Raw genomic sequence first — 12,329 nt, 5'->3', positions numbered from 1 at the left:
ATTGTAGGCCTTGTCAAAAAGAAAAAGGAGGCATTTGTCAGGGCGAGAAGGCTGGGAACAGACAAAGCCTATGTGGAATATAAGGAAAGTAGGAAGGAACTTAAGCAAGGAGCCAGGAGAGCTAAAAGGGGTCACGAAAAGTCATCGGCAAATAGGGTTAAGGAAAATCCAAGGCTTTTTACACGTACATAAAAAGCAAGAGGGTTGCCAGGGAAAGGGTTGGCCCACTGAAGACAGGGGAGGGAATCTATGTGTGGAGCCAGAGGAAATGGGCGAGGTACTAAATGAATATTTTGCATCAGTATTCACCAAAGAGAAGGAATTGGTGGATGTTGAGTCTGGCGAAGTGTGTGTAGATAGCCTGGGTCACATTGAGATCCAAAAACACGAGGTGTTGGGCATCTTGAAAAATATTAAGGTGGATAAGTCCCCAGGGCCTGATGGGATCTACCCCAGAATACTGAAGGAGGCAAGAGAGAAAATTGCTGAGGCCTTGACAGAAATCTTTGGATCCTCACTGTGTTCAGGTGATGTCCCGGAGGACTGGAGAATAGCCAATGTTGTTCCTCTGTTTAAGAAGGGTAGCAAGGATAATCCAGGGAACTACAGGCCGGTGAGCCTTACGTCAGTGGTAGGGAAATTACTGGAGAGAATTCATTTGAGACAGGATCTACTCCCATTTGGAAGCAAGGGGTCGTATTAGCGAGAGGCAGCATGGTTTTCTGAAGGGGAGGTCGTGTCTCACTAACTTGATAGAGCTTTTCAAGGAAGTCACAAAGATGATTGATGCAGGTAGGGCAGTGGATGTTGTCTATATGGACTTCAGTAAGGCCCTTGACAAGGTCCCTCATGGCAGACTGGTGCAAAAGGTGAAGTCACACGGGATCAGAGGTGAGCTGGCAAGATGGATACAGAACTGGCTAGGTCATAGAAGGCAGAAAGTAGCAACGGAAAGGTGCTTTTCTGATTGGAGGGCTGTGACTAGTGGTGTTCCACAGGGTTCAGTGCTGGGACCTTTGCTGTTCGTAGTATATATAAATGATTTGGAGGAAAATGTAACTGGTCTGATTAGTAAGTTTGCAGACGACACAAAGGTTGGTGGAATTGCGGATAGTGATGAGGACTGTCAGAGGATACAGCAGGATTTAGATCATTTGGAGACTTGGGCTGCGAGATGGCAGATGGAGTTTAATTCGGACAAATGTGAGGTGATGCATTTTTTAAGGTCTATTACAGGGAGGGAATAGACAGTGAATGGTAGAACCCTCAAGCGTATTTACAGTCAGAGAGATCTTGGTGTACAGGTTCATAGGTCACTGAAAGGGGCAACACAGGTGGAGAAGGTAGTCAAGAAGGCATACGGCATGCTTGCCTTCATTGGCCGGGGCATTGAGTATAAAAATTGGCAAGTCATGTTGCAGCTGTATAGAACCTTAGTTAGGCCACACTTGGAGTATAGTGTTCAATTCTCGTCACCACACTACCAGAAGGATGTGGAGGCTTTAGAGAGGGTGCAGAAGAGATTTACCAGAATGTTGCCTGGTATGGAGGGCATTAACAATGAGGAGCGGTTGAATAAACTCGGTTTGTTCTCACTGGAACAACGGAGGTTGAGGGGAGACCTGATAGAGGTGTACAAAATTATGAGGCTCATAGATGGACTGGATAGTCAGAGGTTTTTTTCCCAGGGTAGAGGGGTCAATTACTAGGGGGCATAGGTTTTATGTGCGAGGGGCAAGGTTTGGAGGAAATGTGCGAGGCAAGTTTTTTAGACAGAGGTTAGTGGGTGCCTGGAACTCGCTGCCGGAGGACGTGGTGGAAGCAGGGACGATAGTGACGTTTAAGGGGCATCTTGACAAATACATGAATACGATGGGAATAGAGGGATATGGACCCCGGAAGTGTAGAAGATTTTAGTTTAGATGGGCAGAATGGTCGGCGCAGGCTATTTCCGTTCTTTATTTTGAACACTTCTATTAAATCCCTCCTCACCCTCCTGAAAGCAGAAAAGGTAAGCCCGTTTTCCTCGAGGCTGAAGCCCCTCGTACCTGGAATCATTCTGGTGAACTTCCTTTGCACCCTCCCTCAGCCCTTTGAGTGGGGTGTCTGGAATTGAACACACTGCTCCGGATGAGACCCGGGCAGTTATTTATAAAATAATTATTGTAAATTGTTTGTCTTTGTGCTGTTCCGCCTCCCTTTGGAAGGCCACTGATCACATATGCCTTTTTAACAACTTTATCAACTTTGTACATGTTGGAACTGGTACTCCAATCTCTCGGAGTGTTGGCCAGTAGATATTTTCTAATAATAATGAGGACAGCCACAACATGCTTGAAGACCCATTTAGATATCTGTTTGCAGCAATTTCCAAATCTCCCTCATTTGAGGTTTGGTAACACTGGATTATTGGATGTGACTTGTAGCAGCACAGTTTTTCATGATCTATCTCACTTTAACTTGTCACATTAACTCCTCAGGGAATTAAAGGCCCCCCTGGATACAGAGGTGAACGTGGAGATCCTGGTATACCAGGGGACCCTGTGAGTGGAAAAGCACAATTTTACTTTATATAGGTTTTCAAAATAATTTCAAACTGACAACATGGTAGTTTTATCTGCACGACCATGGCAAGGCAAGATTTTAAATCCTTATTGTGCTCAGCACTCAGTCTTTCCATGCATGCTGTATTTTATACTGAGGTGTGTGCGTAATGCTCAGTTTGGCCTGTGCAATAACATTTTGATATACAATTGACTTCTGCTCCTGTTCAGTTAGTGAGCCAAAACCTGTCAGTCCCTTTTAGGAGCCACACTCTGTTTAAAATGAATCTATCAATGTCATTGTGATCCATGCGTTTGATCTTTCGTATGACTGGTTGGTTCTTTGTAAACAAAGGTTGGGTGTTTTCCACTGTGGTGACACATTCCCTCAGTGTCCCACTGTTGCCTGAAGCCCAAGGTGTCAGCCATTCATCCTTATGTGCTGGAAACAGAAGTTAATTGTCCATTGAGTTAATTGAAGTTGGGGGGGGGGGGGGGGGAAAGGCCATTGCCAATAATGAACAAGTATGTAAATGCTGGGCCAGCTTCATTTGAGTTCCACACTAGTACACAAACCACTGAGATAACATGGGGGCTGTTCAAAATTCAGCTCAAGGGCAAACACCAGAGTAGGCAGCTACGAAAATATACAAAGCAATGTGCACTGAGGGAAAGGCTTTTCCTGTTCCTGTATCCGGGAAATAGTTTACCTGCAGTTACCCTATCAAAGTTTTTTCTTGTTTTATACACCTTGATCAGATCATCCATTGAATCAAATCCTAAAAATAAAATTTTCCCAATTAAGGGGCAATTTAGCATGTCCAATCCACCTATCCTGCACATCTTTGTGTTGTGGGGGCGAAACCCACGCAAACACGGGGAGAATGTGCAAACTCCACACGGACAGTGACCCAGAGCTGGGATCGAACCTGGGAACTCGGCGCCGTGAGGTTGCCGTGCTAACCACTGCGCCACCGTGCTGCCCTGAATCAAACCCTAAAAATATTTAAATTATCCAAAATCGGAAGTACTTGAGAACTTCTGGTAATAACGTGTCTGTTGAACTGCGTTCTGGAATTTTCTGCTGTGTAATTTCGGAAAATCTATGAAACCTATGAGAAAAGGACATACATTTCAAATTAAACGCAAAACAAAGCAATTGATCACAAGATTATGAGGACCTGTACTGACAGAATTTTCGGGACAAGAACAGCGGTCACACTACGTAACCAATTATTCTGATTGCTCCATTCTGGCAGGGTATTAGCTGTCCCTCACACGCCCAGGAAAAAACACAAATCAACTGCGATCAAATAGAATAGATTTTTGGTGTGTAAGTGTGGAACGTTCCCGATATGGGTAAAAGTGGGAGATAGCCACAATCCATGGAACATCAGGAAAACTTCATAGCCACAGGAGTATGACTCGAATATCTAGCCGATGACGGAGAAGGACTCCCAATGAACGAAAAGCAACATTCTGCAGATGTCAGAATTCTGAAACAAAAACTACAAGTTCTGGAAACACTCAGCAGGTCAGAGGGCATCTGTCGAGAGAACACAAGTCAAAGTTTTGAATATTGAACTTTCCCTCACAATTGAAAGATATTATAGAAAAGCAGCATTTAAAAAAATAACAGGACCGGGGGAAATGGAGAACACACACAAAGATCACAAAGAAATAGAATGACCAATGTTTAGATGGAGAATTGGAGATGGATAACCGGCAGAAGTAAAGTTCTCTCCCCCATTTTCCCCATTCTCTTCTGTTCTTTTGAAAATGCTCGTCCTCTCTCATGCCTCCAATTCCAAGAAGGGCTTTGTAAGCAAAACCTTGACTTGTAGCTTCCCACAGATACTGCTTGACGTGCTGACCATTCCAGAGAGATCCTAGTCACTAACCCGTTCTTAAATAAACCAATCAGATGATATAGCAAAGTGGGAAGGACCATGTGACAAGCATGTGCCACGGGAAATCTACTTGTCTAACACAGGAAGACGAAGGCAATACTTCGCCGTGCTGCTGAGCAGGAGCCATTTTCTGACTAACAACATGCGGAGGGGCCACATGTTGACTACAGACGAAGAGTGAGTGGCAGAGAATGCCTGCTTCCTGGTCCTTCTCACCAATGTGAGATGCTTACATTGGCTGGCACAATGCAGGAACCTTGCTGCAATGGGTGTGGGATGGTGAGAAAACAGCCGGCTTCTCTGCTGAAGCCTGGGAGAAGTAGAGGTGAGGCTGGAGGTGGGGGAATCTGCAAGGCAATTTCAGGGGTGATGCAGCAGGCAAGCCGGGGGTGGGGCAGCTAATAGCAGCCCAGAACTATTTTGTAAGAGTGCGAAGCAGCTGTTCACTGAATAGCCTCGGACCGTTCCTTTACGCACCATTAATCGGGCTATTCACGACCCACAGTACAACTGCACGGAGCCTGCAATCAGGATCCTATGCATGTTTCATGCAAGAACCCAATTTCCGAATAGCTTCCCAAAAAAGGCAGGCCAGTCACCCATCTCAGGACCCAACTCAAGGTGGACGAGTGTCAATGTAAACGGGGCAGAAATTGACTGGTGCCCTTTTTGGCTGCTGATGCCCCAATTACATCAGAGGGATACATCAGAGGGATTTAAAATCAGCTCTTGCGTGATCTGTTTTTGTCCTGATTGATAAACATCAGTGTTGGGTTGATGTCTTCTTTAAAAGAAGAAAGTTGAGCGATGACAAAAGCTGTTTTCTTCTGACATCTGAAACATTGGCCACCAAATTCCACTAAAGATTTTGAAAAGCAAACTCGGAAATATCTTTAGCCGATTTTGTATTAATTGTATCTGCTTTTTATTGCAGGGGGTCCCTGGTATAGATAATTATGTCAGAGGATATCGAGGTGAAAAAGGATACCCAGGTGCACAGGTAAATTCCTTACAAACTATTCCCTGATGTGAAAAGTATGTTGCCTGTGCTGGCGATCGTTTTAGTCCCTTCACTCCTTGCAGTTTCCTCAGCCACATGCTGCCTTTAGGGGAGATGCTAAACCGAGGCCCCGTCTACCCTCTCAGGTGGTTTGAAGACCGTCTGGTGCTGGTTTCAAGCATAGCACGGGAGATTTCCCCAATGTCCTGGCCAGTACTTACCACTCAAACAACATCACTAAAACAGATTTGCCAGTTATTATTTCATTGCTGCTTCTGGGAGCTTTCTGTGCGGCAATTGACTGCTGCATTTTCTACATTGCAACAGTGACTGCGCTTAGCGAAAAAGCATCAGTTGGCTGCTAAGTAATTCCGGGACATCCTGATGTTGTGAAAGATACTGGAACAAAGTTTCCGTTTTCAAAGTGTTGGCTCAGGCAAGGAAAGCGGTGTGCAGCTCGCTGGCTGCACTGCTGGCTCATCTCGCCATTTGAGAAAATAAATGCTGGAGGTGGTATCCACGCCTTCACTCTGGGGGGTCAACCTTCCAGAGACTGGGCAATGTTTTGAAAGAGCACCCTGATCTAACATAATAAAAAGTACTACCAGAGATCCCCCTCCCATGTACGTCGGAACCCCACCCCTCGGATACAGGGACCCCCCCCCCCCATGGATACGATGACCCCCCTATAGAAACAGGGACTTCCCCCACTCACTCCATGAACCTCCCAGAGGAAGCCCCCCCCCCCCTCCCCAGCACTGTCCCTGGCAGTACCCTAGCACTTCCCTTGCACAAGCCCACTATTGGTGGGGCAGTGCCAGGGGGCAGTGCATGGGCATTGCCAAGGTACTGCTCAGGCATATCCCTCTCCCCCACCCCAGCGGCTTTACCTACCTTTGCGCCCCAAAGGGTTCCCTTTGCCAGGTTCATTCTGCTCCACACCTATTGTAAACCTCGCTGATGTGATGTGACGTAGGAGAGGGGGGAGATCTGAATGTGGGGGACAATACAGGGGAAATCCTGCTAATGATATTAAAATGTATTTAAATGGTGTTATTGTCATTGTATGGTGGGAGCCCCATTACCTTACTGGTGGTGGGGTGGTGGGGGGGCAGGAACGATCACATCACGACATCTTACTGCCGTGAATCTAATTTTCGGCCTCTAGTGGAATTTTGCGCCCTCGTTGGCATTTACGACTGTGGAAAAAGGAGTGCAAAATGCCGTCCACTATGTACCTGCAAGTTCTTTCTTTTCTTATTGAGAGAATTAAGTATTGTGGTGTACCTTTTGCCAGGTTCTGTTGCAAGTTCACAGTCTCATTAGTGATGACCATGTATTGGAGAATGAAAATGAAGATTAAAATCGCTTATTGTCACAAGTAGGCTTCAAATGAAAGTGAAAAGCCCCTAGTCGCCACATTCCGGCGCCTGTTCGGGGAGGCTGTTACGGGAATCGGGGCTTTGGTATTATAGCTCCGTTTCCGAGCACCATCCGTGTCCAGTCAAATACTCACAAAATTCCGTACATGTTTGAACATTTTCTGTGGGAAATGTGGGAAATGAAGAAAATTACGGGCGGGATTATCCGTCTGTCAACGCTGAAGTCGGGGGAGAATTGGTTCCAACGCCAAAATTGTGACATTCTCCGATGCACCCGCGATTCTCAGCCTCCACTGGGGCGCATTCCCAACGGCGAAGTTCACTTGTGCTTTTAAAAATCGTGAAACAGGAGCCGTGGCTGATGAGGGAGAGAGAGGAGGGGCGTGACTGTGGTCTTAACCCTGGCGCCGGGCTGACTGGGGGCATGGGGGGACCTGCCTGGGCCGGGGCGGGGGGGGGTTCAAGGCGTGATCCCCCACGGGACCGGGGTGTCCAGGCACCCACAGGCTGCAAGTCAGTCAACTTGCTGCACACCCCACTAACCACCCACCTCGGCCCCTGATGCAGTAGAGTGACAACGGCATATGGGTGCCCCCACTGTAGCACCCACCCTCCACCCCACTACCCCAGCACCCAATCATTTGCCATCCCAACCCCACACACCCACCAAACTGGCCGCCACCCACCGCGGTGTGGGGCATCACGCTGACCACCCAAGGGCAATGCCCACAATAGCCCCTACAGGGAGGCGTCGGACGGAGCATACTGCTGGCAAGGGTCTCGCCAGCTGACGGTACTCTTGGCAGCAGGGACGGGCACCATTGCCAGAGGCCCCCATAGTGCTTGGCATCGACGGGGTCAGGAGTGCGGAGAAGAGGCGGGAGGGTACATGGGACTCAGAGACCGCAGTGCCAACTAGTGGCACCATGTAGCCCGTTGGACCTGGTTGGGCACGGGGGTACACACCATGATAGCATTTTACCCCCCTGTAGGCAATATATATTGGAATTCAACAAGCAATGGTGGCCTTCCTCCTAGTGGCTGCAGCCCTGGGGGCTGCCCTGCGGCTGTACGAGCTGGAGTTGCTCGAGGAGGAAGCTGCAGCAGTGGAGCGTGCCCCAGAGGAACAGGAGACAGCCACTGAGGATGGAGAGCCAGCCGCCGAGAAGGAGGAGGTGCAAAAGACTCACCGCATGAGGCCTCATGTGTATCGGCAGCACTGGTCAGTCGAGGACCTGCAGGACAGGGCGTGCCGTCGAAGGCTCCGATTGAACAGGGGACAGCGCAACATATTTGCCAGGTCTTGGCGTAGCTGGCACTGCGGGGGAAATGGGCAAGGACACCCGATCCCGATGGCTGTCAAGGTGACGGTCGCCCTGAACGTTTACGCCATGGGGTCCTTCCAGGCGCCGAGTGGGGACCTGTCTGGGTTCTCACAGACTTTGGTGCTCAGATGCATCTGCGCCGTCATGGAGGCCCTAAACGGCCATTCGGCACAATACATACATTTCAATGTGTATCGAGCCCACCAGGATGCCCGGGTAGCAGGATTCGCCACCATTAGGGTAGCATAAACAGCAGGGACTGTTTAGCACAGGGCTAAATCGCTGGCTTTGAAAGCAGACCAAGGCAGGCCAGCAGCACGGTTCAATTCCCGTATCAGCCTCCCCAAACAGGTGCCGGAATGTGGCGACTAGGGACTTTTCACAGTAACTTCATTTGAAGCCTACTTGTGACAATAAGCGATTTTCATTTCATTTCATTTCATTTCATTACCGAGATGACCCAGGTCCAGGGGGTGATTGACGGGACGCATTTCACCCAAGAGCATCTGCAGATGACAGGCCGAACTTCACAAACTGTAAGGGTTCCACTCGATGAACGGGCAGCTGAGATATGACCATCAGATGCGCATCATGCATGTTTGTGCCCAATACCCGGGCAATGTGAACGATGCCTTCATCCTGGCATACTCGACGATTCCCAGTCTCTTTAGATGCATCCCTGACTGGGGGGTTGGCTCCTGGGTGACAGGGGTTATCCGCTGCGGGCGTGGCTGATGAGACCTACACAGAGACCGATGCGGAGATCTGCTACAATGAAGTCAATGCAGTGGCCAGGGGCATGATTGAACGGTGCTTTGGCATCCTGAAGATACGGTGCAAGTGCCTGGACCGCTCTGGAGAGGCCCTGCAGTGTGATGCATCGTGGCGGCTTGCTGCATCCTCCACAACATCGTGCAGCAAAGCGGCACATGCTGGAGGAGGAGGATGAAGGTCAGTCCTCATTGGACGAGGAGGATGTGGGGGAAGGCGAGGATGGGCAGCACATGGGGCCCAGTCAGGCACCGGGGGTCACACAACATGTGCGCCATGGCCAACGTGGACGGGACGCTCTGATCACCTCCAGCTTCACCGACTAGTGGCCAGGGGCACAGGCACCACATCCTACTCTCATACTGCCCCCGCCGGCCGCTCCGCCCCGCCTGCAACCCCGTCCGTGATACATACCTGCCACACTATGGGGTGCGGGCCCTGGGTTGGCAGTAACAGTGGGTCGGGTTCACGGGATGGTAGACGATGACCACCCACTCTGCGATGAGCTCTGGTGCTCCGCATCATGTGACAATGTCTGACTCCTGCCCACAGTAGCACTTTCCATCGTTCACCTGGGTGATCCCTGCATGCGAATTGGCCATTCCATCACACGGTCCCATCAAATCCCTGGGGTGGCGGAGGTGGGGACGGTTGGGGTGGGACACCGGAGTGGTGAGCGCTGGCTGCACTGTGGTCCCTGAGCCCAGCCGATCCCATGTTCGCCAATTCCCCCCCCCCCCCATGCCCTCTGCGGACAGCCCACCTTTCACAGCACCGAGGCAGCTTGTAACATTGTGAATAGGTGTTTAATGTATATATACATAGTCGTGCCCTAGCCCCGAGCATTTACCTGTGCCCTTGCACCTGTGCCAACTTAACTGGTGTCTAACTTCCTAGCCCTACAGCCCTAACACTAGGTGGATCCCCAGATGGTACAGCAGGAGTGGAGGCGGCCTGCTGTGATTCCCGCCCTACGACCTGGCGGCAGTCTTCTGGTGCGACCCGGGCTGGATGGCCCGGCTGCTGCTCGGGTGTCTCGCTATGGTGTCACTCTGTTCTGGCCAGTGCCCACCAGATGTGTCAGGGACAAGAAGGGGGGAGTCCGAGGTGCTGTGGTATTCCAGCACCTCGCCTGCGGAAGTCACCGGCTCGAGCCCCATCACCTCCTCCTCCCTCGGGATGCCCTATGGCTCTGGGCTAATCCATGGGATTGGGGTGTGAGCAGAGCTAACCTCTGAGTCTCCCTGCCGCTGGCACTGCCAGTCCCGGAGGCCCGCTGCCGGCTCGGCCAGGGTTTGCATTCTCGCAGCCATGGAGCACAGGGAGTGGCCCACCTCAATCTAGGACTGCGCCACATCACTCTGTGACTATGCCAGCACCTTTTGGGTCTGTGCCACATCTGCCAGTGACTGTGCCATCTCCCTCTGGAACTGGGCCACCACCCTCTATTGTTGTGCTACGTGGGCCAGTGCCTGGGCAATGCTGCTCATGCTCTCAGCCATGACCCACCAACAGTGCCGATACAGGCCCATCACCCTGGAGTGATGGAACATAGACCCTTGGAGGGTGGGACAGGGCGATTGGAGGGAGTAGGGGCGTGTGGAGAATGGGTGGGTGGGAGGAGGGGATGGCGGATCGGGTGGGGAGAGGTGGGAAGGATGGCGGGATGGTGGGGTGGGTTGGGGAGAGGGGATCAGAATATGTATTAAGCCATGTTCTATATGAAGCAGGCAAGGATAAGGACCTTCCTGGCCTTCTGGACAGGCCGGACCCTTGTTGCTGCCAGTCCTCCATCCTCCAGCTGCTCCCTGTGCTTGTCCTCCAGCCCCTCCTGGTCAGGCTCCTCCTCCTCGTCCGACATGGCCGCACGTTCCTCCTCCTCCACCACCAGCATGTCGCCCTGTTGCTGTGCCAGGTTGTAAAGGGTACAGCAGACCACCACAGAGTGGGCGACCCTCCCGGGGGTGTACTGCAGTGCACAACCAGAGCGGTTGAGGCATTGGAACCGCAGTCCGATGCACCGCTCAATGACAGCTCGAGTGACCACTTGGGCCTCTTTATATCAGGTGTCTGCATCGGTCACTGGCCTCTGTACTGACATCATTAGCCAGGTCCTAAGCAAGTACCACTTATCCTCCAAGAGCCATCCAGTCATGCTGGGCTGTCCCTCGGAGACGCCGGGGTCTCCGACTGTGCAATGATGTAGCTATCATGCACATTCCCAGGAAGTGTGCACACATGCATGATCTTCAGGTGGTGGTCGTACACGAGTTGGACGTTCAGGGAGTGGAACCCCTTCCTGTTACTGAAGGGTGTTTCCTGACCATCCAATGCATGCAAGGCGACATCCGTGCCGTCCATTATCCCCTGGACCTGGGCTATCCGGCGACGGTGGAGAATCCTGCTGCCCAGACATCTTTGTGCGATTGGTCCAGGTCAAAGTTTATTTAGTCAGCTGCCTGTGGAAAAAGGGCATCCGTGACTTCACGAATGCAATTCCCTGGCATCACTGGAAGGGCAGTTGCCACAATATCATCCATGCTATGATATCTGTAAGGAATTGAAAAAGGTGTGAGACTGACCATCAGGTATGGCGTCCATCCTAGTACCCTCTAATCCCACAAGCCTCCCCACCCTTACATTCCCTGACATCTCTCAGGATGCCATCCAATGCCTCACTTCTGCTGGGGACCCTGCACCCCCGGCCATAGCAGGGGCCTCTGGGCACCAAGCCCAAGACCCCGTCCCCAGATCCCCACCAGGAACGGAACTGGGACCGGGCTTGGGTACCCCTCTCCCATCCCCCGATACACACACCCATCCTCTGGATGCGGAGGTGTCCCCATTGCTGCGGCCAAGCTCACGGGGATATGGTTGTTAGCTGCTGTCCCTGTGATTGTGCAGCTCCAGTGTTCAGGCAATGCCTGGGCTGTGAAGTCTGATTGGGGAGCCAGGCAGTAGCACCCAACTGCAACGTGGTACGTCTGCCCAGGGCTATCCACTTGCTCACATTACTAAAATGGCCAATTCCCCACAAGCAATAGCATTCAGCTGTGAGGCCACAGGCCGCCATTGTCCGTGGAAGTTAAAGTTGCGGGGCTCTCTCCTGAGGGTGTTTGGTGGGATGGACAGACTGAAGCTGCAGTCGCCCCTGGTATGAGTATGTATGATCCAGGGTGTGGCATCTTGGGTCCGCAGACGCTGAGCTCCCCCCCCCGGTCTCTTCAGCCCAGGGGTGACCTGCCACCGGTGGCAGCCGACACCCCCCCCCCCCCCCCCCCTCCCGGGGGCTCCCACACTCCACCCAAGCGCTGGGACAGTAGCCCCAGATCCCTAAGGCTGACTGCCCATTTTCCAAGATGGCTACTCACCTCCTTTGATCCCCACAGCAGCCATTT

The 12,329-nt window shown here is 51.5% G+C and overlaps 1 protein-coding gene across 1 annotated transcript in view; it reads left to right on the top strand.

The window, feature by feature from the left end:
• LOC140425489 (collagen alpha-6(VI) chain-like) overlaps positions 1-12,329 on the top strand; it is a 198,060-nt gene that overhangs the window by 101,154 nt on the left and 84,577 nt on the right. Inside the window, exons 20-21 of the mRNA XM_072509810.1 lie at positions 2,481-2,543; positions 5,388-5,453. Coding sequence (XP_072365911.1) covers positions 2,481-2,543; positions 5,388-5,453 — 129 coding nt within the window. The remainder of the gene's footprint in view (positions 1-2,480; positions 2,544-5,387; positions 5,454-12,329) is intronic.

Source organism: Scyliorhinus torazame, chromosome 6 (assembly GCF_047496885.1).
Source record: "Scyliorhinus torazame isolate Kashiwa2021f chromosome 6, sScyTor2.1, whole genome shotgun sequence".
Lineage (NCBI taxonomy): Eukaryota > Metazoa > Chordata > Chondrichthyes > Carcharhiniformes > Scyliorhinidae > Scyliorhinus > Scyliorhinus torazame.
The sequence above is the reverse complement of the archived record's forward strand: the minus strand, read 5'-3'. Positions and strand labels throughout refer to the sequence as shown.